Raw genomic sequence first — 24840 nt, 5'->3', positions numbered from 1 at the left:
TGAAGTAGAATTAACCAAGATAATTATTTACAACTTTCTTCAACAGGAGATTGAGTTCGGATTAGGCGAGTTCTGTGGCTCTGAAAGTCTACCAAACATCTTAAACAATTGATCATTGCCTCTTTCCCTGTATGTAATACAGGGTATAACTGAATGTATAAGCATATTGTTTGAAATTCTAAAACCTGGAAAACTCATGCCAACACTCAGAAAACAAAATAAAATATGAAGTTTGTTAGAATTATAAATGCAAGGGGAATTTCACCTCCTATTAAGACTCCACTAACAAGCTTCATCTTGAGAGAACGCATTTCTGTGCCATACACTATGCACACATTTTCTTCTATGAAAACAATTGAAATTTGAGTGTTATTTACTTAGTATGTTATAACAGTGCTTAGATGGCCCAGATGAAATTCAAGGTTACACTACACAACCTACATCATGGTATGTAATCCGAAGTGATAATACAGTGTCACAAAAAACACAGAAATGGCAGGGAACAGCAAAAGGAACTCTCCTTGCTACAAATGCTACAGTCCAATTACATGAATTGATCAAGATTAGGCAGGACATCTCTTAAGGCTTCATACTTCATCCAGGTATTCAAAGTCCAACACCAGCTTATAATCGCATCACTCTCTTTCCCAAATCATTCCCTATTACACTGCTTACTTGTGTAAAAGCCTCCAAGTAATTTTTTATTAGGACAAAGGCCTTTGAAAACAGCTTGCTATTACTTAATGATCTTTGAGGTCTCTTCCAACCTTGGTGATTCTGTGATTTAATACAGTTGTTTTCACAGTACTGTATGGTATTGAGCTTTTAAATGTTTGGGTTTGGTTGTTTGGGTTTTTTTGTTTTGGTTTTTTTATATTTTCTGTTGCTGTGTGGAGTGCTGACTAGGATTTGCAAAGAAGGAAACCTGCACTATTGACTTCTTAAAGCATTCAGTGTTTAGCGATTAACACGTCAGATAGTAACTAATACCTGGCAATTCTGCAAATACTATGTTTTAAACTGACTTAGCACAGAAATATTATGTATCTGTGGTGGTTCGAGTGATCAGGTCAACTCAGCATTTTGTAGCACAAGAAAAACCTTTGTTCCAAAACGCATGGCTAGGATTCAAAAAACCCTGCAAAACCAGATTTTTATTTAAATATTAGAATGTTTGCCGAGCCAGCTTCTTGGATTTCGAGACTTTGATCAGCACGTCCGTGACAACCATGCCTATTGCTGTAATCATTATCAGAAACCATGTGCATGTTATTAGTAACAAACAACTGCCAAATTTTACTCTTGGTTTACCATTGTGGAAATGACATCAAAATCACATTTAACATACAATATGTTGACAACACTGGTTTTTCAAAGCAATCAAGAGATATATAGTCTTATATTAAAATAACCAACAGAAACGTGGTATTCCACTATTTCAGAATTTACCTGTAAAGGTTCATTGACATGGCTTAATTGATGTGATTCCCCAAAGAGTAAGACTTGGAGAATGAAAGTGTTTGTAATAGCAGAAATAGGGTATTTGTTCAAGCAAAATTAAAAGATTAATATTATTGTGGATAGTATGCACTACACAAACTTGCATGATTTGTTTAAATGTTCCGCTCCTGGAGAACTGTCGTCCATTCTGAAGACCACCCTGCTAGAAAGACAGTAACTGCAGGACCAAGAAAGGAGAGGACTGTATTTATGTTCAGTAGAGGTCAGTGTATGAAGATGAAATGAAGAAGAAATGTGTGTAGGGGCAAGCTTCTGTATACATTTGTCTGTGAAATTATTGTCCATATAAGGCAACAATATACTACTAGCAAGAGCAGAATATGTTGACTCCTGGAGCAGCAACCAAAACACAGAGAGCCTAAGCAGTCTTACCTGCTTCGTATCAAGTAAGATTTTTCTTCCCATCACTAATGCAGAAATTATACTAGAGACAAGAAAGCTGTAACACAGCTTTAATTTCTTTTCTGCATTAACTAAACGTTCTTCCTATATTGCACGTACTACTTAAAGATTTAGCAATATTGCATTTAAACACCTCAGAAGTTTTCAGTGTCACAGATTAGCAATACCATACACCAGTAGCATGGACTACATGCAACAAGGAAAACAAGACCAGCTATATTGGAATTCATTTGCTAAACAACTTTTCTATGTGTCTGCATATTCTGTTGATACTCAGATTTAAATGTATACAAAAGTCAGGAAGGACAAGGGAAAAACGTTGACCAAACTAAGGATTCCCTTTTACAGGCCATTTTGAAGTAAGTGTGCAAGTGTGTCCTCATTCTCCACATAGCCGACAGAGAACTGAAAAAGGTCAGAGGAGTTCAGTGAATTTCCCAGGACTACAACTTGCTACACAGTCAGGACTAGAATGCCAGGACATCCACTATGCCAATACTTTCTTTTTCCTTTTCTAATTGAACATTTTGTGTATGCTTTATCAGCATTTCATCTTTCTCAAAACTATGCATGTACAGTAGCACCAAATAAGAGTCTGGGGAGGGGTGGGGGGTGGGGGGGTGGGTTGGTGTTTATGCCATCTCCTAGTTGTGCTGACTTGTAATTGAGGGCATTGGACAGCTCACATTTCAGAATACAGTTCTGGTCCTCTCATTCCTGCAAACCATTTGGGAGATGGTCAGCTTTATCAAGCTCTTCGCTATTATTGTTTTTCTGCTTTATTGAAGCACCTTATAGGAAGGGCATCTTCCTGTCAGTGTCATGCTGACTTTATCTCCCCCTTGTGCTGTAATTCTTACAGATGTGCAATACAAACTCAGGGGAGGATGGAGGGAAGAATGTTAAAGAAATTGTTTCTCTGCATTTCAGTTTGAGGGAACTCTCTGGCCCTTGTTTATAATGAATCTAGTTTTAAGCAGTGCCTGTGAGGGGATTTGTTTTGGTTTTGCTGACTCTGCAAACAGATACTTTGAGAGAATTGTCTAGGGAAAGCAAAGAGTCCTTTATTATGTTCATCACTGCCAAGTGATTTGGCAGATTCCTCCCCGAGATGTACAATCCACTAGGTTGAGAGAGAGCTTGGCTGGCCAGTTAGCAGCCGAAAAGATCAACTTAAATACATTTAAAATCTTATAATGGCAAATTTGTGGTTTTGGCTGAAGAAAGAAGGAGGACAAAAATTAGAGGCAGCTGGGTGTCAGTGGAGTATCAGCACTGTTTTCATTGTTGTGCCATGAAAAAACAAACCAAACCAAACACCAAAACCATAAATTTGCTATAGTTAAGTCAAATATGTGCACTGGCTAGGTAGATCTGCAAAGATTATTTTGTTTGTCTGGAAGACCAAGGTTACGTATTGCTGTCTCATGAGTCATAAGGCAAGGTCTTTTCATTTGGCTAACTGCTAGTGGCCAGAGGACCCAGGCCAGAGGGAGCCCCCTTCAGCCTCTGTGCTAAAAACACCAGTCCAAGACCAGTTTCAGTTTGTGCTTGAAGGTCATGAGGAGAAAAGGGGCTCTAGACCACCACAGCTCCCACCCCAGGGGTACCTCAAGGAAGGAAGGCTCTCCCTGCTGCAAATTCCCTGCTGGTTTCTGAAGTCAAAGCAGCACAAGGAATCTGTTGCATAGGCCTATAACTGGACTACCAGACATACTTCAGGTAATGGCTGCTTTCTGGTCCTAGAAAAATCTGTTTGGTTTTGGTCATCCCCAAAGGCCTACCTGCTCTGGTTGCATTAAATGATCTTTGAAACATAGGACTGAAGATACATACAGGTGTTGGAGAACCATAGCCCATTCTGTCACATAGCCAGAGAAAATCCTAAAATATGACATTGAGACATACGTCAAATAATGGCTAGCTTCTGGTCCTTGACAGTAAGCCTGTTGAATCAGTATTTACAGCACAAAATTCTCAGCTCCCAGACATTGCTGAAAACAAAAATTTTGTTTGCATTGCAGTTTGTAACCTGGTTCAAATATTATTTCAAAACATACTATCATGGAGGTCCCCCTAACCTTCTGCAGCTAAGGCTGGAAACCAGACCAAGGAGGAAAAAAGAGCCAATCTTAAAGGCAATGGGACAACATGTGTTAACACGGTAACAACAAAGTATTTTGCCATTATGAATAGGGGCATAACTTTGCCATGCTAACTTGGAACATAAATAAATCCCTGTCTTCAGAAAGGGTAAAAGATAGAGCTCAGTGAGAAAATTACAGGACCTAAATCTCAACTAACGGTTATTATTAAACACCATTCAGATCAAGCCAGGTTAGGAAAGGAATCTTTAAAAAAGATAAATCTCACATTTTGTAATATAAGAGTCGTTAGGTTAATATCAAAAGACAAAATGTGGCTTCTCACTCTTTTTTTGGCACTTAGTTAAGAAAAACCTTTGATGAAAACAGTTCTTGCCCTCCAGCTGGATGAACACTAAGACGCCTCTGTCACAGAGCAACCGGGTGCTTGAGCACCCTGCCAGGCAGGGCTGGCTGCTTCTGTGCCAAGGAGCAGGCTGTTCCTTGGAAATGTTTATGTAATTCAACTATGCTGCTGCTGAATCCACAGACATGAGGAAAAATAAAAATAAATTTTGAAAAAAGCAACATAGAAGACAGCCAACCTCAGAGCTCTCAGGCCATTAATGTATCTCACTCAGGTTTTTGCCTTCCATCAAATACTGATAAGTTTCTGTTTTGTTTGGACCTGAAGGGTGGAGGGAGTTGGAGGGTTGCCTTTGCTGCTGTCAGTGCTTCCTATATGATGTTCCTCACTAGAGAAAATGAGCTTGTTTGTTTGAGAATTCAAATTCCCTGTGGGGCTCAGTTTGGGAAACTGAAGATATGGGAAGGAAACTAATGTCTGTCAGGGTGAAGTATAAACATCCATGCAGCAGAATAGTGAAACACCTACAGAGAATGTTGTAGCTTTGCCAGGAAACTAATTAAATTCACCAGCTGAGGAGGGAACTATGACAGCCAAATAGTTAAAATAAATCAGAAGTTTCATCTAGTAATTATAACAGGAAATGACTGCCAGAGTCAGGGCTCCTATGTTCTTTTCCTGGTTCTGTTTCCGATTTACTGAGCAAATTGGAGCACGCCAAGTTTTAAAAGTAGCTCCTAATCTGTAAAGTCTCCATTTCTGAATGCCCAACTGTATCACAAAGGGCTTCACCAGCTAGTATCTTCGGTGCCCTCTTGTGCACTTGTGAGGGCAGAGCATTTCAGGGCATTGGTGTTCGAAGTGAGCTGCCCAACCTACAGTTATCAGCCTGCTCAAAATGGCCATGCCTGAAAGTTTCCCCTGCTTGCAAATTGTAGTTTGCACAACATATTGCTGTGGGAGTCTAAATGCTTAAATGCTCTTTATGGCTGGCATAACATTCTGCAGCGGGAGTGTTATGTTTAAATACTATTTGTAAACATTTTCAAGACTTCTCAGACTACTGTCTCCCAATGTCAGTGATGTTACTTTTGGAAATAATGTACTCTGTGACCAGCACATTTTCTGAAAGGACTGCTTCTTGCTAAAGGCAATGAAGCTTCATTTCCAGGTCTAACTGCAGGAGGTAGTGTAAGTATAGTGGGACTGAAATTGAGAATCAAGAATAACTTGTCTTCTGTTCAATGACACAACCCCAGTTGAAATGTCTCTCCATCATGGAAGCTCTCTGTACCCAGGGTTCCTATTCAATTCCATGAGAATTTCTAAGTGAAATGAGCGTGTAGCTTCTGCTCACACTGACTTGAATTGTACCACAAATTCCTCAGAGACAGAGCCAAATTAAGTGTTCAGAATAAGGATGTCTCGATAAATTAACATTTTCCTGCCCTACATTCAATTACAATCTCCTATCCTTATGAAGGGACATCATGGATCAGAGGATCACACTGGCTGCTTGCCAGCGCTCATTTATATGTAGAAGTCCAAGTCTTTTTATTACACCAATGAACTTCTTTTTTTTTCCCCTCTTCTAAACAACAGTTCTGTAAATACACATGTATTAGTGTCAGCTTCATCTTTGCATGAGCCAGAATATTTACAGTGGCTTGTGAGATTGTGTGTCATGAAGCACATTATAGGTGTTTGCCTCTTTGTAATAGAAGTTGCTGCTGCATCTGATTGAGAAGATTGTTATGGTAAGGGATAACATGAAAAATAGAGCATGTTGTTTACTGAAATCACGGGGGGGGGGGGGGGGGGGGGGGGGAATGGGGGGGGGCAGAGAAGAAAAGAAGCCAGAGTAGGTTTGTGGGCCCCCTACTCCTCATCCACTCTCCAGTATGGGACAGGTGAGGGGTGACACATTCAATGTTCCTTTTTCCTATCTCCCATGTGCAGCCTTGAAGGAACCACAGTATACACCACCTCCAGCAGCTATGGGAGCTCTACTCTCAAAGTTTCTTCTAGGCTCAGGTCTTTTGCCAACCACCTGCTTTTTCAACCCATGTGCTCACATAGAAAAGAATTTGGATCTACACTAAGGAATTACACAAGCGCCTAAAACAAAGAAAGACCCTTTCACAGCATAATGAAACATTTAACATCTGTAAACTTCATCTGAGAACATGATAAAACCCCACCAAACAACCACAAAAACAAAACAAACAAACCAACCCCCAAAACAACAGAGTCATGACAAAAGCAAAGTAACATCCACTAGACAAGAATAAACAAAATACAGCACAAATACGGGCAGTATTTCATCAGCTGTTTAAAGACTCTTGAAAAACAGCTTCACCTTTACAGCTGCCTTTAGGACAGCTATATAGAATACTCTCACCTTCACCTTAACATATTGGCATATTATGTATCTTGCCTTTTTTTTATTTTTTGTAAATTACAGCACCATTTTAGTGAGTGCATTTAGAAAAAGTAAAAATATTTGGATAATGGCATTGTCTAATCCACTACAGTCCATTCAGGAATACCTTCCCATTTCCTTCAAAATGGTTTCACTAAGTTTTACATTTACCAAAAGCAAGAAACCCAATGAAGTTAATGAAATTAGTTATTTTCACTAATCAAAACTATGTCTTTCCTTTGCACTCAGTCCCTGTTTGTGCACTCCCATATAATAGTGCATATCCACATACTCATGATTTGCCAATATTTCATTGTTTAAAGGCTGTGCAATGCTGAATTATAAAAAGTTTTCTGGATGATAGGTTCTAAGGTAATGGGCAAGGGTCTAATTCAAAAATATAATCCTTCAGTAGTGAGCTGTTTCTCTAGATCATAGAATCAATAAGGTTAGAGAAGGCTTCAGAGATCTTCAAGTCCAACCTGTCACCCAACACCTCATGATTAACTAAGCCATGGCTTCAAGTGCCACGTCCAATCCCCTCTTGAACACCTCCAGGGATGGTGACTCCGCCACCTCCCTGGACAGGACATTCCAATGGCCAACAACTCTTTCTGTGAAGAACTTTCTCCTCACCTCAAGCCTAAACTTCCCCAGCACAGCTTGAGACTGTGTCCTGTTCTGCTGCTGGTTGGATGCTGTGTATAATACTAGCAATATGTACTCAGAGATTATTTTATCATAATAGAATGGATATTAAAGCTATTAACTGCAAAAAGCACATGGGCACATTTCTAAATACCATGTTCACTGTCACAAGTGTTACAAGTCAGAACTTTTGAATACTTCTTACAGAAGTTACACTCAGAACTGTTAAACTCTGGCTTCAACATATGAATTCTTCATTAAAGTGGTATGACCTTCATGCCTGTCTATAGTGTCTTTTGCCCGAAGTATCTCAGTTGTAAGACCCTTAGTTTCCTCTGCCTTGACATTCAAAAGGCTTTTGACACTGTCTTCCATAACATCCTTGTGAGTAAGCTCAGAAAATGTAGGATAGAAAAACAGACAGTGAGATGGATTAGGAACTGGTTACAAAATAGAGTCTGAAGAGTTGTGATCAATGATGCCAAGTCCAGCTGGAGAGCTGTAACTGGTGGAGTCATCTAGGGATCAGTGGTGGGTCCAGGCCTGTTCAACATCTCCATCAATGACATTGATGAGGGGACAGAGTGTCTACTCAGCAAATTTGATGATGATACCAAACTGGGAGGCTTGGCTGATACACCTGAAGGCTATGTGTCTAGGCCTTGCTGAATGGCTGGACTGGAGAGCAGAAAAGAACCTAATGAGGTTCAACAAGGATAAGTGCAGAGTCCTGCAACTGGGAAGGAATAATAAACTGCACCAGTACAGGTTAGGAGGTGATCTGCTAGAGAGCAGTCTTTCTCAGAAGGACCTGGGAGTCCTGGTGGATAATAAGTTATCCATGGGACAGCAATGTACTCTTGTGGCCGAGAGGGCCAAAAGGAATCCTGGGGTGCATTAAGAGGACTGTGTCCAGCAGATCAAGGGAAGTGCTGCCCTTAGAGGGGCCCCACCTGGAATACTGTGTCAAATTTTGGGCTGCCCAGTTCAAGAGGGACAGGGATCTACTTGAGAAAGTCCAACAGAGGACTACAAGGATGATTAAGGGACTGGAGCACTGCCTTATGAGGAAAGACTGAGAGACCTGGGGCTTTTTAGTCTGAAGAGAAGACAGATAGGATCTAATAAATGCATACAAATATATGAGGGCTGGGTGTCAAGAAGGAAGGGACAGCCTCTTCTCACTTGTGCCCTGTGATAAAACAAGGGGCAATGGATATAAACTGCAGCACAGGAAGTTCTACCTCAACATGAGGAAAATATTCTTTACTGTAAGGGTCACAGAGCACTGGAACAGGCTCCCCAGAGAGGCTGGGGAGTGTCCTTCTCTGGAGACTTTCAAGACCCATCTGGATGCATTCCCATGCACTAGATTACGTGGTCCTGCTCTGGCAGGGGGCTTGGACTCAAAGATCTCCAGAGGTCCCTTCCAACCCTTAACATCCTGTGATCCCTGCTACTCTCGCACTCTCCTTTTTGGTGATTTATTGCCTCTTCCCTTTGTTTTACAGGCTCGTCCAAAAGGAGAAGGCCTGACTCCGTACCAGGGCAAGAAACGCTGCTTTGGTGAATATAAATGCCCCAAATGCAAGAGAAAATGGATGAGTGGAAACTCCTGGGCTAATATGGGACAAGAATGTATCAAGTGCCACATTAATGTTTATCCTCACAAACAGGTAAGAAAAGTACAGACATGCTGGCATACATGCTTAGAACTAGGAATGCTCTTGAATTTGTAAAGCATGGGTAAGACTTAAAGAGGAACTTGACATGGACTACAACATGCCACAAAAACTGATTCTCAGAAAAGCTGCTGCTCTCAGTCCTAGAAATCTGGGCTGGTGTTAGAGTTACAAAATTCTTTCAGTAAAAATACCTCCAAAACAAAACCATAACCTGTCATTATTAGAGAAACAAAATGTGGGGTGTTATAATCACAGATGGAATAAAACAAGTTCAGCAGTAGCAACAGGCCTCCTAGTTATTCTGATTCTCTTCATATTTCCACCAATTTAATTTTCATTGTATTGGTGTCAGTGGAGTTATGTCCCATGCATACTACTTCTTTTACCTGATGAAACACCTGGATGTGGCCTCACAGTGTCATGGATTGAGCTGAACCTGCTGCTGTTATTCATACCATGCTGCAGTCATGCCAGCTTCAAAAAATCAAATTGCTGACTGAGCCTTGAAGTTCAGATTACCACATGGGAGGCTTCCTGTTCCAGTTGCTGCTTCTGTCTTCTGAGTTCTCTGGGTGTTGGTTTTTTCCACTGGGATGACAGCAGGACAAGGAGGGATGAGGGAGTAGTTTTCTGCCTTGGGCTTTTGGCTCTCTTGCTTCTACTTGCTGCCATCCTTGTTCCACAAATAGACTAAGGTAATTATGTGTTTTGTACTGTGTTTTTTCTGATTTTGATCAGTAAACTCTATTCTTATCTCACCTTTTTTTTGGTCTCAATTCCAAGTTTTTACGTATTACCTTTCCCTCACTTGTGTTGAGAAAATATCCAGGTTAACCTGCTGTAGGAGAAGCGCTGTTTTCGGACAGCTTCAGAAGGCTATGGGGAAGATTTGCCTTTGCTCGAATTAGAGAAAGTTATGTTTAGTCTTTGACTCAGAAAAGAACATAAACATCTTGTGACTGAAGGAAGAAATTGGGCAGAATTTGGTTGGATGTGTTAAAATATTGTTTTGTTATTTTAGCCTGTTGTATGCCTTAATTACATGCATGCCAGCAGAAAATAACCAATTAAGACGTGACACGTGCCTTCTGATAGACTATAACTGAGAGACAACAATATAACTGATAGACAACAACCTGCTGGTGCAGTTTGACCTTTTTGTTCTGATTCAGACCATTACACACTGCTACATCTATTTATGAAGATTTGTGATATAACAATATTAAGATGACTCCTGCCTACAGAATTCTTTTATTAATGACATTAAATCAAGACACCTTGAGAGGTTTCTCAGTTTCCATAATACCAAGTGATGCCCAGGCTAAGAACTTCAAGAGAAAGCCTTTTAAGCTAAAAGGGTCATGTCTAAGCAGCAGCTCTGCTAGGAAAGCTGTAACTGCCATCCTGCCAGCCATTGCTCATATGGTACACAGACCTTTCTTTTGTGATCCCTGCAGACCACAGTTGCATCTGTCCCTTGAGGTAATTTCCTGCATTTCCAAGCTCACAATGGTAAAACTGTCAGTTCCTGCTTCTATCCCAACAGAACTAGTCACAAGCAGTCAACCAATTCAGCAGTCTTTAGTGAGAGACCAAATCAACTGCATGAACTCATAGCCCTTGTTTTCCTGACAAACCAGGCTACAGACTGTTTGTCAAACGTGAAATCTCATGAGGAAAGTCAGTTTTGATAACCCCATGAGAAATAAATTTATCCATCAGGGAAAAGCTTGAGGGGAATTTCAAAATGCAGAAAATTGTTGTACATGGAAAAGGGGAGGATTATTTTAAGAGAGTCTGGAGGTGTGATTTGCCTGAGGTGTAATATATCCTAGCTGCATCTCAGTAATAAATAGAGCCCTGCATGTGTTGTATTACCTGCTGCCCAGTCAGAGACTGCTCAAACCATAGATCATTTGGATGTACATGTAATAGATGCCAAGGAGACTCCATCACAAGCCTTGGGTGTCACAATTGCCAAAGTGCTTGCAGAATTCTTATGAAAACCTTTTTCCATGGGTATTATAAGGAAGACTGCATTAGCAATAGTGTGGCCATCAGGAGCAGGGAAGTCATTGTGCCCCTGTACTCTGCATTGGTTAGGCCACACCTTGAGTACTGTGTCCAGTTCTGAGCCCCTCAGTTTAAGAAGGACATCGAGACACTTGAACATGTCCAGAGAAGGGCAACAAGGCAGGTGAGAGGCCTTGAGCACAAGCCCTACGAGGAGAGGCTGAGGGAGCTGGGATTGTTTAGCCTGGAGAAGAGGAGGCTCAGGGGTGACCTCATTGCCCTCTACAACTACCTGAAAGGTGGTTGTAGCCAGGAAGGGGTTGGTCTCTTCTCCCAGGCAGCCAGCACCAGAACAAGGGGACACAGTCTCAAGCTGCACCAGGGGAGGTTTAGACTTAAGGTGAAGAGAAAGTTCTTCACTGAGCGAGTTGTTCGTCATTGGAATGGGCTGCCCAGGGAGGTGGTGGAGTCACCGTCCCTGGAGGTGTTCAAGAGGAGACTGGACGTGGCACTTGGTGCCATGGTCTAGTCATGAGGTCTGTGGAGACAGGTTGGTCTCAATGATCCCTGGGGTCTCTTCCAACCTTAGTGATACTGTGAAGACTTCCTATCATTTCAATGAGATTTTGGGGGGAGAGAATCAGAGTAAACAAAAATCCGAAGGCTTTATTACTGTAGAAAGGAATATTGAAATTCATTGCAACAAGCAGGCAGATGAGATATAATTAAGAATTGCAGTTAAAATGTAGCATTTATAGCCAGCCACGTTTGTGGCAGAGGCTTTGAAGTAAACTTTGCACACTTCACTACAAGAGAATCTTCCCTCCCTGTGCCCGCCCCCCCCCCCCCCCCCCCCCCCCCCCCTTTTTTTTTTAACTGTACAATGAATATTTAGAGTTCCCTAATATCTTGTGAATATCTTTGTTTCTGTGGGCCAGTTGAGATATGATCCTTTCTCTGGGCTAATGCCACTATGATTCTAAACCTGAAAACCATCTTTAGACCTTGTAGTCTAATTCCACTGACAAAACTGAGACTGGAGTCTATATTGCAATGAGAAAAAGCAAGGAGCTCTTTTTTCCCAGAAATATATCTATGGAAAGAAAGCTAAGCTTGGCGAGTGCTGTGGCAGCTGAAGGAAGAAATTGCTGGGACCACTCTCCACCTTTCAAAGATGGAGAACAGGCAAGGTGCCCAAGGATTGGAGGAAAATTAATGTTGCTCCAGTATTCAAAAACAGCAAGAAGGAAGACCCAGAAAACTACATACCAGTCAGCCTCATCTGTATTCCTGAAAACATGATAGAAAAGCTTGTTCTGGATGTCATCTCAGTCCTTGTGGAAGAAAAAGGGGTTATCAGAAGTAGTCAACATGGATTCACCAAGGGGAATTTATGTCTGACTAATCTGATAGCCTTCTACAAGGGCATGACTGGATGGATAGATGAAGAGAGGGCAGTGGACATTGTCTAATCTTTACTTCAGCAAGGCTTTCAACACAATCTTCCACAGCATTCTCATAGACAAGCTTAGGAAGTGTGGGTTAGATGAAAGCTTGCTGAAAAAGCAGAGGATTGTGGTCAGAGTCTCTTTGGAGGTCCATAACAAGTGGTGTCCCCCAGGGATCAGTACTGGGTCCAGTCCTGTTCAGTATGTTTATCAGCTCTCTGGATGAAGGAAGTGTACCCTGAGCAAGATTGCTGTTGACAAAACTAGGAGGGGTGGCTGTGCTGCCATCCAGTGTGACCCGGACAGGCTGGAGAGCTGGGCAGAGACTAACCTCCTGAAGTTCAATAAGGGCAAGTGTAAAGTACTGCCCTTAAGGAGGAATAACCTCATACATCAGTGCAAGTTAGGAGCTGACCTGCTAGAAAGCATCTCTGAGGAAAAAATCCTGCAAGTCCTGGACAGCTGGATGACCATGAGGCAGCAATGTAGCCCTGTGGCAGAGAAAGCAAATGGTATCCTAAGACATATCAAAAAGAGTGGCAAGCAGGTTGAGGGAAGTTCTTCTCCCCCTCTACTGCCCTGGGGAGGCCTCATCTGGAGTACTGTGTCCAGTGTCAGGCTCCCCAGTTCAAGGACAACAGGAAACTGCTTGAGAAGGTACAGCAAAAGGCTACAAGATGATTAGGGGACTGTAACAGCTGTCTTATGAAGAAAGGCTGAGGGTCTTGGAGGTTTTTAGCCTGGAGAAGAGAAAACAGAACTGGAAGAATCTTATCAATGCTTAAAAATACTTAAAGGGCAGGACTAAGGAGGATGAGGCCAGTCTGTTTTCAGTGGTTCCAGAAATGGGTAACAGACAAGAGGTAATGGGCACAAACTTGAACATAGGAGGTTCCATCTGAACATGAGGAGGAACTACTTTACACCAAGGGTGGTGGAGCACTGGAACAGGCTGCCCAGAGAGGTGATGGAGTCTCCATCTAAGGAGTTATTCAAAGCCCATCTGGACACTGTCCTGTGCAACCTGCTCTAGGTGAGCCTGCTCTGACTGGAGGGTTAATCTCGATTTCTAGAGATCCCTTCTAACCCCTATCATTCTGCGATTCCTTTACTATCTTACATGAGACAATCTCGACGCTTCCAAGGTCTCTCATTCCTTGCCTCTGTTTAGACAGCTGCATCAAAATCCAGGCTGAGCACTGAAGTAATTCATCACATGCATGGAAGTAGACTCTTGAGGGTGAGAGAAATTACATGATCATTGATTTGTAACACAAGCTTATAAATATTTATCTTGTTCTTCTGAATTCTCTCCATCATTTATGTTACTGTTCAAAGGGTCACAAGAAATCCACACTATACAAGAGATATTATAGACCTGGGAATACACGTGTTTTGTGGTAAGAAAGGTTTTAAGTAATCTCTTGGGCGGAGTTGCCCCTCATGGCAGGGCTAAAGGAGTCTAATCTACATAATAGTACTAAAGACTAAGACACACTGTGGAAGGGTTGCAGCATACTGTTCTTCCCCAAGGTGTGCTTGCCTTGAAGCCATATTCCTGTTACTTTCCAGGAAATAATCACAGAATTTGCAGTGCAAGTTTCCACTGCTGACCTCTGTTGCTGTGTTCCCATGGCATTTCCAAAGGACAGTAACTCAAGATGTGGAATAGCTTTGCTTGTCTTGCATTCATGTCTCACCAACAAGTATTGAAGCTATTCAAGGTCTTCAAGACAAGAATGCATTCAAGCTAGGCTTCAAGACATAAAACTTGCAGCCAGTCAGCAATGCTTTTTCCCCAACACTTGAACTTAAAACCATGAGATGAAAGATTTTACATCCTGAGGTTGTCACTGCCTCTGTCTTTTTGTTTCTCAGAGTCAATATCCTCATTTTTTCTAGTCTTTTTCATTCTTCCAGAGGTACACAGTCTCAAGCCGTGCCAGGGGAGGTTTAGACTGGATGTTAGGAAGAAATTCTTCATAGAGAGAGTGATTGCCCATTGGAATGGGCTGCCCGGGGAGGTGGTGGAGTCGCCGTCATTGGAGGTGTTTAGGAAGAGACTTGATGGGGTGCTTGGTGCCATGGTTTAGTTGTTAGGTGGTGTTGGATGATGGGTTAGACAATGATCTTGAAGATCTCTTCCAACCGGGTTTATTCTATTCTATAGCCTCTGTTGCATCTGATTAAACATACCAGCAGTGGCCAGAAGATAAAGAAAACAACATTAGTTCATGCACAGAGCCAGCAGCAAAGGAGAGCTAACAGGCTGCATGAGGTCAGCACTGCTTCTTGACAGAGCCTAGTGTTTGCTCACCCATACAATGCTTTTTATGCAAGCTTCCAGCTTCACACCAGATTCTGTAAACATTTATTAGCATTTATCTGTGTGGTGTTACTCTGTACCATTTTGGAAAACATGCTCTACCCAGTCACCAGTACTTTTACAGTAATGACTGGAGTTTGTAAAAGCAGTGAAAGATACTTAAAAATCCAGCATTTCTAGTTTCAGAGTTAACACACAACAAATAAAAGTAATTAAAAAAATAGATCTTACTGTGCACCTAAGATTGTTGTAGTAGGTTTTTTCAATCAGCACTACTACACCACCTTAACATTTTCTGTATATATTTTCTTTAGATTGATTGCTTTGTTGGCACCAACCACAGGAGAGTCCTCAGCCTTGTTTGAATTCCTGCTCATTTCTAGCAAATTTTAGCAATCGCTTTCTGTCTCCCTCCCCGAGTGCATTAGTGGATGTCTTCAGATAATTATGTGCTCCTACTTCATTTTTTTATGTAGTATCAGGGTATTTTCCACACTCTTCTGAATCTTCCATTAGACAGTTTTTCCATGTTAAATAACTCATCTAAGAACAGATGCTGCCTCTCCCTAGAAGCCATGTTTTTCTTGTGCCATTTTAACTCCATTAAAGAAAACCCTTGTCATTATTCTGTACCATCTATTCTTTCAATGCACTGTTGTGTGATGTGATCACAGTGCAGGTAATCCTTAAATAGATTTTCTTTTTTCCTTCTATTTAAGTAAACTCAGATGAACTGGCCAGAGAGGACAACATTTATCTCTAGTGAAATAAGTGATTTCTACTTCTAAACAATCTTGTTGACATTTCTTCTCTGCAATGTGTTGAAATTCATCACCTCCTTTCGTTATTCTTGCCCTACCATTTGGTGAACACATTGTGTCCTAACAGATAAAAAGGTGTCTTGCACATTATTAAAAAATTAGTCATTTTATCAGCAGATGAAAATCACTGTTAGTTTCTCAAAATTAGCTATCTTTATGTCAAGTTACATGCACCTCCAAAACTAGAAAAATTACTTAACTGCAGACAGCTCACACCATATCTGAAACCAGTCAGGGTCACATTTCCCTTATGAAAGCATATTCTAAAGAGTCTCTATTCACAGCAGTATATACAGCATGAAAACTTAGATCAGATTGACCTACCCTGTTCTACATGTGATCCTGGGCAGCAGGGGACACTTACACAAAGGTGCAGATACAGACACAGCAAACTCCCATCCTCTGCTATGGCCAAACAGGTATCTCTGCATTTCACAGAATCACCAAGGTTAGAAGAGACCTCAAAGATCATCAAATCCAACCTGCCACCACAGACCTCATGACTAAACCATGGCACCAAGTGCCACATCCAATCCCCTCTTGAACATCTCCAGGGATGGTGACTCCACCACCTCCCTGGGCACCCCATTCCAGCAGCTAATGACTCTCTCAGTGAAGAACTTTCTCCTCACCTTGAGCCTAAACTTCCCCTGTCAAGGTTGGGACTGTGTCCTCTTGTTCTGGTGCTGGTTGCCTGGGAGAAGCCCAGTTTCCTGTTTCTTGCCAAACAGGCCAACCTCCCAAGAGTCTGTTTGATAGCCAAAATACAACCACCACAAGGGCCTCCAGGCCTCACTTCATCACCCTCAATGTTGGAGATTAGGATGCTTTTATCCAATTTAGGAGGAGAAAAAAGAAAAGGGGAAAAAAAGAAACTTTAATTTCAGATTTACTTGATATTTATTGTAGTGAATTAGGAGTTTATTCTCAAAATCTAGGCTTGCCTTTTACTTCAGCCCTCATCTCCATCTCTGCATTTCATATTCCCCATGTGCTTTCCTCAAACCTATAGACTTCTCAGTCCTGTAGGCTTGTCCATGTTGTCACACAAAGGGTGGTTTGTGCATGAGTACTCATGTGTAACTGGCTTAGGCAATAATAGAACACTGAAGATGATAATCTCCACTCTGGGATAGCTCTGGGGTAGCCATTCAAGCACATGTGCTCGTTCTGTGAAGGGCTTGTGCATCTCTGCTCAAATCTTGATTTCCTGTGCATACCTTTCATTAGTGGGTCCCTGGAGAGGAGAGCAGTTATACTTCCCTGCCACCTGCTCTTTGTTCCTGGAGGCTTGTTTCACTCCAGGAAACAATCCTGTGCCAACTCTCCACAAGGAATGCCTTAATTCAGCCCTATGCTCCTAATTCCACATACTCTATCTGTGAGAATGAGCCTTTAATCTCTCTGGGGCAGGAAAAGGCTTCTCAGCTATTTTACAGCTGTGTATGTACTTCAGAGTGCTCTATAAATAAAGCTCTGAATTTCTGTATTTAAGAGAGATACTGAAGCATGTGTGAAAAGTAACATAAGAGCCTTACAGCTCTTGTGCTGCCATTCATTCCCCAATTCATCTATAGAACAGGGAATCAGGTTGCTCTCACACTTGAATTGCAGAACTCCTCATCCCAAAGAAGCTCTGCAAGGATTTCTATTCTCATAACTCAGTTGTGTTCCTCATTTGGAAACTGCATTACCATCACATCTCTGAAGTAGTAAACCTCCCTGTGGGAGTGCTTGCAGGAGTTCATAGGACATGGGGCAAAGACTGGAGTTGCAAGCTTAAGCCTTATTGAGGAGTAAAAGACCAAAGAATTACCCTGAAAAGGCTGCTCTATGGCTATTCCAAAGGGAGTTTTCCAAGTAGTTACTTTAGCAACTCCACACATAAACATACATCTCAGATGGGACTTAAACCTACCAAGGTTCCTTCCTACCTTCCAAGGAATTTGGATTTTGTAGTTGTGTTTGTTTTTGCTCCTTCTTACCCTGCTCCAGAAATGAAGGCAGTCTTTACAGCCATTCACCAGTATTCTTGGCACTGTAATTACCCGGATGCCAAGCTTTGGATTCTTATTTTCTTCCCCTGCCTACTATAGCAGCAACATCTGTGCCTGTGGTTGCTTCCTGGCTGGCTTCTTATCAAGGCTCCTTCTCTGACTTTGTGGCTAACTCCAGTGCTGTTTGTGATGACAGCTGTTGCACTGGTGCAGAACCAGCCATCTGGTGACCGACTTGTCCTCTTGGACACTATTTTCTTCCAGCTGTCAGGGATTTACTGTTGGACTGGAAATAATTTGGTATGTAAATACATTTTTTTCATGATATCCAAGCTATTACTTCTATGGGCAAATGCATCCACAATCACCTCCCTTCCTCAAAATGGGGTGGGAGGGGTCTGATTGGTCAAACCCAAAAAACTTTTCAGCAGTTTGAACTCTATGCAAATGCTCTTTTGACTCCAGGTTTAATAAAGCCTGCCCAGCATGCCCATTTTTGTGTGGTCTGACAGTAGAAATACTGATCACTCCTGTCTGCTGCTTGTCTCAAATCTAAGGAGATTTTCACTATTGAGCTCATGTAATTGTCATTCATTCCTCACCAGCCTGTCCTACATGTATGCTGTTGACAGAGGCTGCTTGCTTTGAGCATCACACCTCTGATCTGCAGCCTTATCACTGCCTGTTACAACTGAGGGCCTCATTAATGCTCCTGTTCACTCTGAGCACATAGAAAAGCAGAGGGTCTGCTGCTCAAGGATGCACTGTGCATCCCTTTTCCCCTAGTGTGTAATTTTTTTAGTAGGCTAAATTATAGCATGAGTGTCTTGAGGGAAGCATCGGTTAACAGTCTTAAGGAGTCATGGCTCTCCAGCAACTATCCTGCTAGTTATAGTTGCAGAACCCATTTTTATTCACAGATCTCATCTGCCATTCACTCATTTCAATTTGCTCAAGACTTGACTAACAAATCCAGACAATTGAGTGTTTTCTTACATTTGAATTTTACATTATCCTTCAGCTATCAGTATTGCAAATTGTTACATTCTACAGCAAAACTAAAAACCATCCCAAAACAATTCCACCTTCTAAATACAAATGTAAGTAGCCACATCACTCCATTATACTTCTTAGTAGAGATAGTTTTCTTCAAGGATGTCCTATAGTGATGTTTTCTCTGACACCTAACACTTCATAAGTGAGGTTTTTGTTTTGAGAGTATTGGATTTTTAACTGTCTTGTGGGGAGCGCAGAGTTCATTTGGTACTTGCAGACTTGGACAGCAATAGTTTGCAATCAAAAGTTAATTTGCAGAACAGGAATTGCTATTTAAATTTATTTCAGCTTTATTCCCTTCAGGCAGCAGCTTCAGTCACTACCACCAAATGTTTTCCTGGTGGAGCTGCACAAGATTATTTCCACTCAGTAACTACCAGGAGAAAATTAGAGAAAGATGTACAAAAATGAAGAACGTAAGAGTGCCCATCCCTGTCCTTTTTACTGACAATACAGACTGCCAAATCCTGGATTTTTGCATTTTAAAAAAGATGATAAAAATTTAAGTATATTTAAACTCTTCATTTAATGGAGACCAAAAAAAATAAAGTGGATATCTTTGCAAGAGAAATATGAGCAGGATTTTCTGTTATTTTACAAGCTCCATCTCACCTCTAAGGAAAGGAATTACTTAGTCAGCCAAACAGTCTGCCCCCTTCTCCACATCCTCTGCAAATGCACAGTTGAGCTTCACGCTACCAGCCTCTCAGTAGCAGCACAGAACTCTTGCAGCCTCCTCAGCTATTTGGAACTTCTGCATAATTCAGGCAAACCCCAGAACTAATATGCAGCATGCAAGAGTCCCACTCTGCCACACCTCACTTGCACCAGCATGTTCTCCTTCCTCTCTGCTTCTGCCATGCCAAAGCTGGTGAGAATTTACCAAGGTCAGTCTGGGCCAAGGAAGTCCAACCTTGACAGACATGCAGCTCTTTAGCTGTCTAATATCCTGCCCTTTTAGCATGGTGTAATAAAGGCTGCAAGGGTGTAAAGTTATTGAAGTCTTTCACAATCAGTAACAGACAAATAGCAGCAGGACAAGAACAGTTGCTTCTCAGGATGTTTGAAGGATTGGGTTTTTCCCCCTACAAGAAACCCATAAAGAGAAAAGAGCAAACTGATATAAGATGGAGTTTCATTTTATGCAAAAAAAAGGGATTGAAAATTTTTGGGGACACAAACCACACAATCATGCCACCAGAATCAAAGTTGCAGCAGCCCCCCACAATCCCCACAGAAACATGGCCCAGACTCTGCTCATCTCTGCTTCTTCCAGCTGGCCCTTGGCAACCTGCTTTCCTGTGTTCATAACCCCTCTCTCCCCAGCCTCTGTGTCGTAACACACTGTTAACAATAACATTTCTGAAATCAAAATGCTTTGCAGGCCAAAAAGCTGAGCTCAATCAACGCAGGGGGAAAGCAAACCACAGAGAGCTATTGTTTCTGAAAACTGTCCAAAAACTCTTGGCACTTCAAGGCATTCCCAATGTCCTTTGCACTATTTCCAGGAAAAATGATTCCCAAGACCTTGCATATTAAAAAAAAAAAAAAAAAAGAAAGAAAATCTGGCTTATATCAATAAACATGATAACTGCTGTATTTTTTCTCTTTAATCAGAGCACAGCTAGCATGTAGAAGCAATCAGAGCCGAGTCAAATAGCCTGTTTTAAGAGCACTATTTCAAAACTCTCAAATTCTCAACTGAAGAGCATAAATTAACTCCTAGGACTCCTGAAGCTGAGCATCATTTTTGACTTCACCTACCTAAAGCAAATTTTTGAAGAAAGTTTGTGGGCGTAAGCGATAGAAAAGGTAGAAGGGTGGTTTTCCTGACCAAATAAACATACTCAACTTTTCTGTGTTCTGGCAGAAGCACTGCCCGCACCAGTGGTTGGGTTGCAAGCCTAGAAACCAGACTGCTGCTTCTGAACTCAAATCCTAACATACTGACAACTTCCAACAATTCATTCAAAGCTCAGTGGAATTGCAGGGGGAAGTTAAAGGATTTGAAGGAAATGAGGAGTCCATCTAGTTTTCTTATCCTCTACTTGATATGGGGAATCCCATTTGTAAATGAAGTTAAACTCAAAGACATAGTACATGGACAGGACAGACAAAATGCCAGACAGTATCAATGGTAAGAACATGGAACCAGTAGCAAGCTATTGTCAATCACCATTTAGTCCCATTTATTGTATTGCACAGCTAGTAAAAGCAATACAAATGTTGCCCTTATCTAATACAACCAAGTATTTGCAGACATCTCTTGCTCAGGATAATAGAATGTATTTTGTCTCATTTTAGCTATTCAGAGAGCTGAGAAACTCTTCTGTTCCCTGGATTATGAGCTTTTCTTTCAGTATTACATAGCCCCCCTCCCCCCCCCCCCCAAAAAAGCAAGATTTGAATGTCTCTGTCCTTCCTGTCCACAGGGCCCCAGGTGGGTAGCTTTCAAATAAAGAACTTAGAAATTAAGATTTAGATGGTCTAGCGTACTTTCAGATTTTACACATAAAGGAAATTCTTCAGGATTTAAGAAAGAAGTGAAAACAAAAGTAGTCAATTTTCTAACTTGTATTTATTTAGCTCCTGCTCTGGGAAGCTTATTTTGTAAGAGATAAGCAAGAGCCTAGTATCCATGTGAAAATGGTGAGAAGTTTATGGCTTGTTTTCAGGTTTTATACCACATCCTGTGTCTATAGCCCAATCCCATAGCACAACTGCTGTCTTCAAGGGAAGGCAGTGAAGTAGCGTGTCAGGTACATTTCACACAGTGGGGGAAAAAAATGAAATTATGGGTTAAGGAATTTTGTTTGGTTTTTCAAACAAATGGGGCACTTTATGATGTTTTATCTCACATCTGCAGTAGCTCTGCTTATTAGACTTTCTAAACACTTAACCTCAGCAATATTTGAGTATTTTGTTTTCAGAATGATTGTGAAACCCTTTACATATGATGTGAAATTAAAGAATAAAGATCTACTAAGAATAAAGCAGTTTCGTTCCCTCATTTAGCCAAATACACCTCTACCCCTGCAATTTCACAAATATTACTGTAAAAAAAAATAAGAGAGTCAATCTGTTACTCAGATTCAGGCCAAAAGGTTGTGTTGTGAGGTTGTGTCGTTTGTGTTTGTTGGATGTTTTTATTAATGGCTTTACAGCTGCTCTACTTCAAAAACTGAAACCTCAGAAATATGAGGAATACTTAATTTGGCTGTGTAATCTCAGTGCATGGTTAAGACAGTTTTCTTGTCATAGCAGCTAATCCTAACATTGGTAACCCCTGCTGGCATTGTTGGGTGGTGGGATTCCCATGCTTGAGACTGACATCTTTGGTCCACTTCAGGTACTAGAGACAAAAGAATCAACTCTTATGTCACTCCTTTCATAAATACAGTCCTCAATTAATTTCTTCAGTTACCACCACCTTTAGGAAGAAGAGTGGCATTAAGCTGCAAGGCCACTCTGAACCAATGCAGACCTGAAAAATACATTTAATCCCTTCAGGAAAGAAATACAGTATCTTTGTAATTATTAGGAGAAAGTTCAGCTAGGCATAAAACCAGGCTTCACGTGCGTAACAGAGGAATAGTGACAAAAATGTGGATTTAATCTCATTTCCTTCCCTTCATTACAGAGACCCCTGGAAAAGCCGGATGGCCTGGATGTTTCGGATCAGAGCAAAGAACATCCCCAGCATCTGTGTGAGAAGTGCAAAGTTTTGGGCTACTACTGTCGCCGTGTGCAATAAACCTTGAAAGTGGCCTTCCCGTCCCCATCATCCTTGAAGATCCTCTGGCAGCATGCGATCAACAGCAACACAACAAACCGAGGGAAAAGCTAAAACAATTGCCAATACTGCCTATCTAATAATATGCCTTACCATTAATAGAATGTAACATTTCTCCTGTGCACGCACAGGTATTTACAGGACTATGATTTGTATGCATACATATATATGTAAATTTATATATATATGTACACACACATATATAAAGCGTTACTGATAGCGTTCACAACAGAACCATGGCCACAGGTTCTGCAGATTGTTTACACAAATCTTATTGTCATGGCCAGGTGAAATGAAGTGCTATTTAATAGGCAAGGTATAGTATTCACAGGGAGTGTATGTTATATGCATGGCTTTTGCAGAGGTTAAATAACTGTGGGGGCACTAATTGCAAGCACTCACCCACAGCATGAACGTTATTCCTATTATATGACAAGACAAAGGAAGATGAAACAAGCCACAGCATAAAAGGAAGAAAATTGTTTTTCCAGTTTCAGAAAGTCTGAGAGTTTTGTGCTGCTGATTTCTTGGACTTTTTGTTACCGTCACTTGGGCAAGGCTTAGGCAAAATCATTTTTGCAGGATGTAGCAAAAAAAGTGAATAATTGTTTGAGGGTGTGGGTTGGTTAGAAAGGGAATGCCATAATGAGACCCAGAGCATCATGAGAGATTCCAAGAGGTTTTTGGAGGAGACAAAATTGGCTTGATTGTGCAACTAATAGATCTTTCTCTTGTCATATAATCCCACTGAAATGGTCCCTGTATGTGTATGGGGTAGTCATTAGGCCACAAGCACATTACTGTGAACAAGGGGTGATAAGAATACTTAAAACTGTCCCCAAAACCCTAGATTGAAAGATTAGCCAAACGTACTATTTATAATAGTTTTAAAGCCACTTTCTGGAAATATTTCTGTGTCCTGTTTTCTACTGTACAAATTTGTTATAAAACTTGTTAGCCATAGGGGTGTTTTGCAGCATGGAGAGCACTCTCTATAACCTTCCCTCTTTATGTCTTCCTGAAACACCTACAGACCTGAGGAGTAATGTAGGAGTTATATTTCATTGTCCCATTTCAGGTAGAGCTTTGTACAGGGGAATCCTGCTGCAAAGAAGTATCTCATCAGGGATTGGGAAATATCAACTGAAAGTACCTCGAGACAGTATCCTGTTTGTATGTCTACAGAAGTATATATTGGCAAAAGGACACAAGCAGCAATTCACTTGAAGCATTCACTGAAGGAAAAAAAAAAAAGTCACAGGGATAATGTTTGTTTGGAGGGGTATTTTACACAATTTCTATTTTTATGGAGTTTCCTTTAGAGAGATTGGTTTGTGTGAATGATACTTAGTGGAAATACTTCAAATCCTAAATAACTTGATGTGAATTAAATGTGGTTTGAGGATGACCTCCATTACCTGAGACAGAGGAGGTTTTATGCCAAGTGATAACAGGACATTACCAGTATGTACAGTCAAGTTCATATAAAGCAAATTGAAAGCTTACAGTCAGCGTTCATACAGGAAATGTGAAGCTTTTCACAGTGAAACTTTTGTCATTTCCCTGCTTTCTTATAAGCAAGGCAAAATTCTGCTCATTCTGGCAGTAGTGCCATGTATGTGTCTCCCAGACTTCATTGTTTATGGGTAGCCCAGGTGATCCAGCCTTCTGGATGACTTCTGGAGCAATTCATGAAGATGGGGATGCTGGCTTCTGAGCACAGCTCTTTGATTAGCTGCCTGGTTTTGGGCAAGTCACAAGACCCTTTCACACCTCAGTTTTCCCAACTGCAAAATGGGATTAATACTACTTTAGTATACCTGCCTCACAGGGGAGCTGTGTGGCTTACTTAAGATCTAAAGAGTTTTGATATCACTGGATGAAAAGTGCTATGTAATGCTAAAATAGTGTTAACTAAATTAATCATTTTGTAACTGGTTTTGCCTGGTTGACCAGCCCATCAACTAAAATAGCTAATGTTCTTGAAAGTTAACTCTTAAAAAGAGTTTGGTTGCCTCAGTGAAGAAGCAGTTTCAGCATTTTCTAAAGGAAATGAATTCTTTTGCACTGACTCAAAAATTACTTTAAGGACAAAGTCTCTAAACAAAGATATTAAATCCTCCAATACAAGTAAGAATAAGAATATACACCAGCAAATCTAGAGGTGGATTTTCAAAGCATGACCTCTAGTATTAATCTCAATAGCTTGTTTCAAATAAGTTTGAAAGAGCCACATGCTAAACCGTATCTATTTTTT

The 24840-nt window shown here is 41.1% G+C and overlaps 1 protein-coding gene across 1 annotated transcript in view; it reads left to right on the top strand.

Moving 5' to 3' along the window:
* Positions 1 to 24554, top strand: part of ZCCHC24 (zinc finger CCHC-type containing 24) — a 114239-nt gene extending 89685 nt beyond the window's left edge. The window contains exons 3-4 of the mRNA XM_054163586.1: positions 8956 to 9120; positions 22431 to 24554. Coding sequence (XP_054019561.1) covers positions 8956 to 9120; positions 22431 to 22544 — 279 coding nt within the window. The 3' untranslated portion in view covers positions 22545 to 24554. The remainder of the gene's footprint in view (positions 1 to 8955; positions 9121 to 22430) is intronic.
* The last annotated feature ends 286 nt before the right edge of the window (positions 24555 to 24840 follow it).

This window comes from Dryobates pubescens, chromosome 8 (assembly GCF_014839835.1).
Source record: "Dryobates pubescens isolate bDryPub1 chromosome 8, bDryPub1.pri, whole genome shotgun sequence".
Lineage (NCBI taxonomy): Eukaryota > Metazoa > Chordata > Aves > Piciformes > Picidae > Dryobates > Dryobates pubescens.
This window is presented reverse-complemented; position numbering and strand designations above follow the sequence as displayed.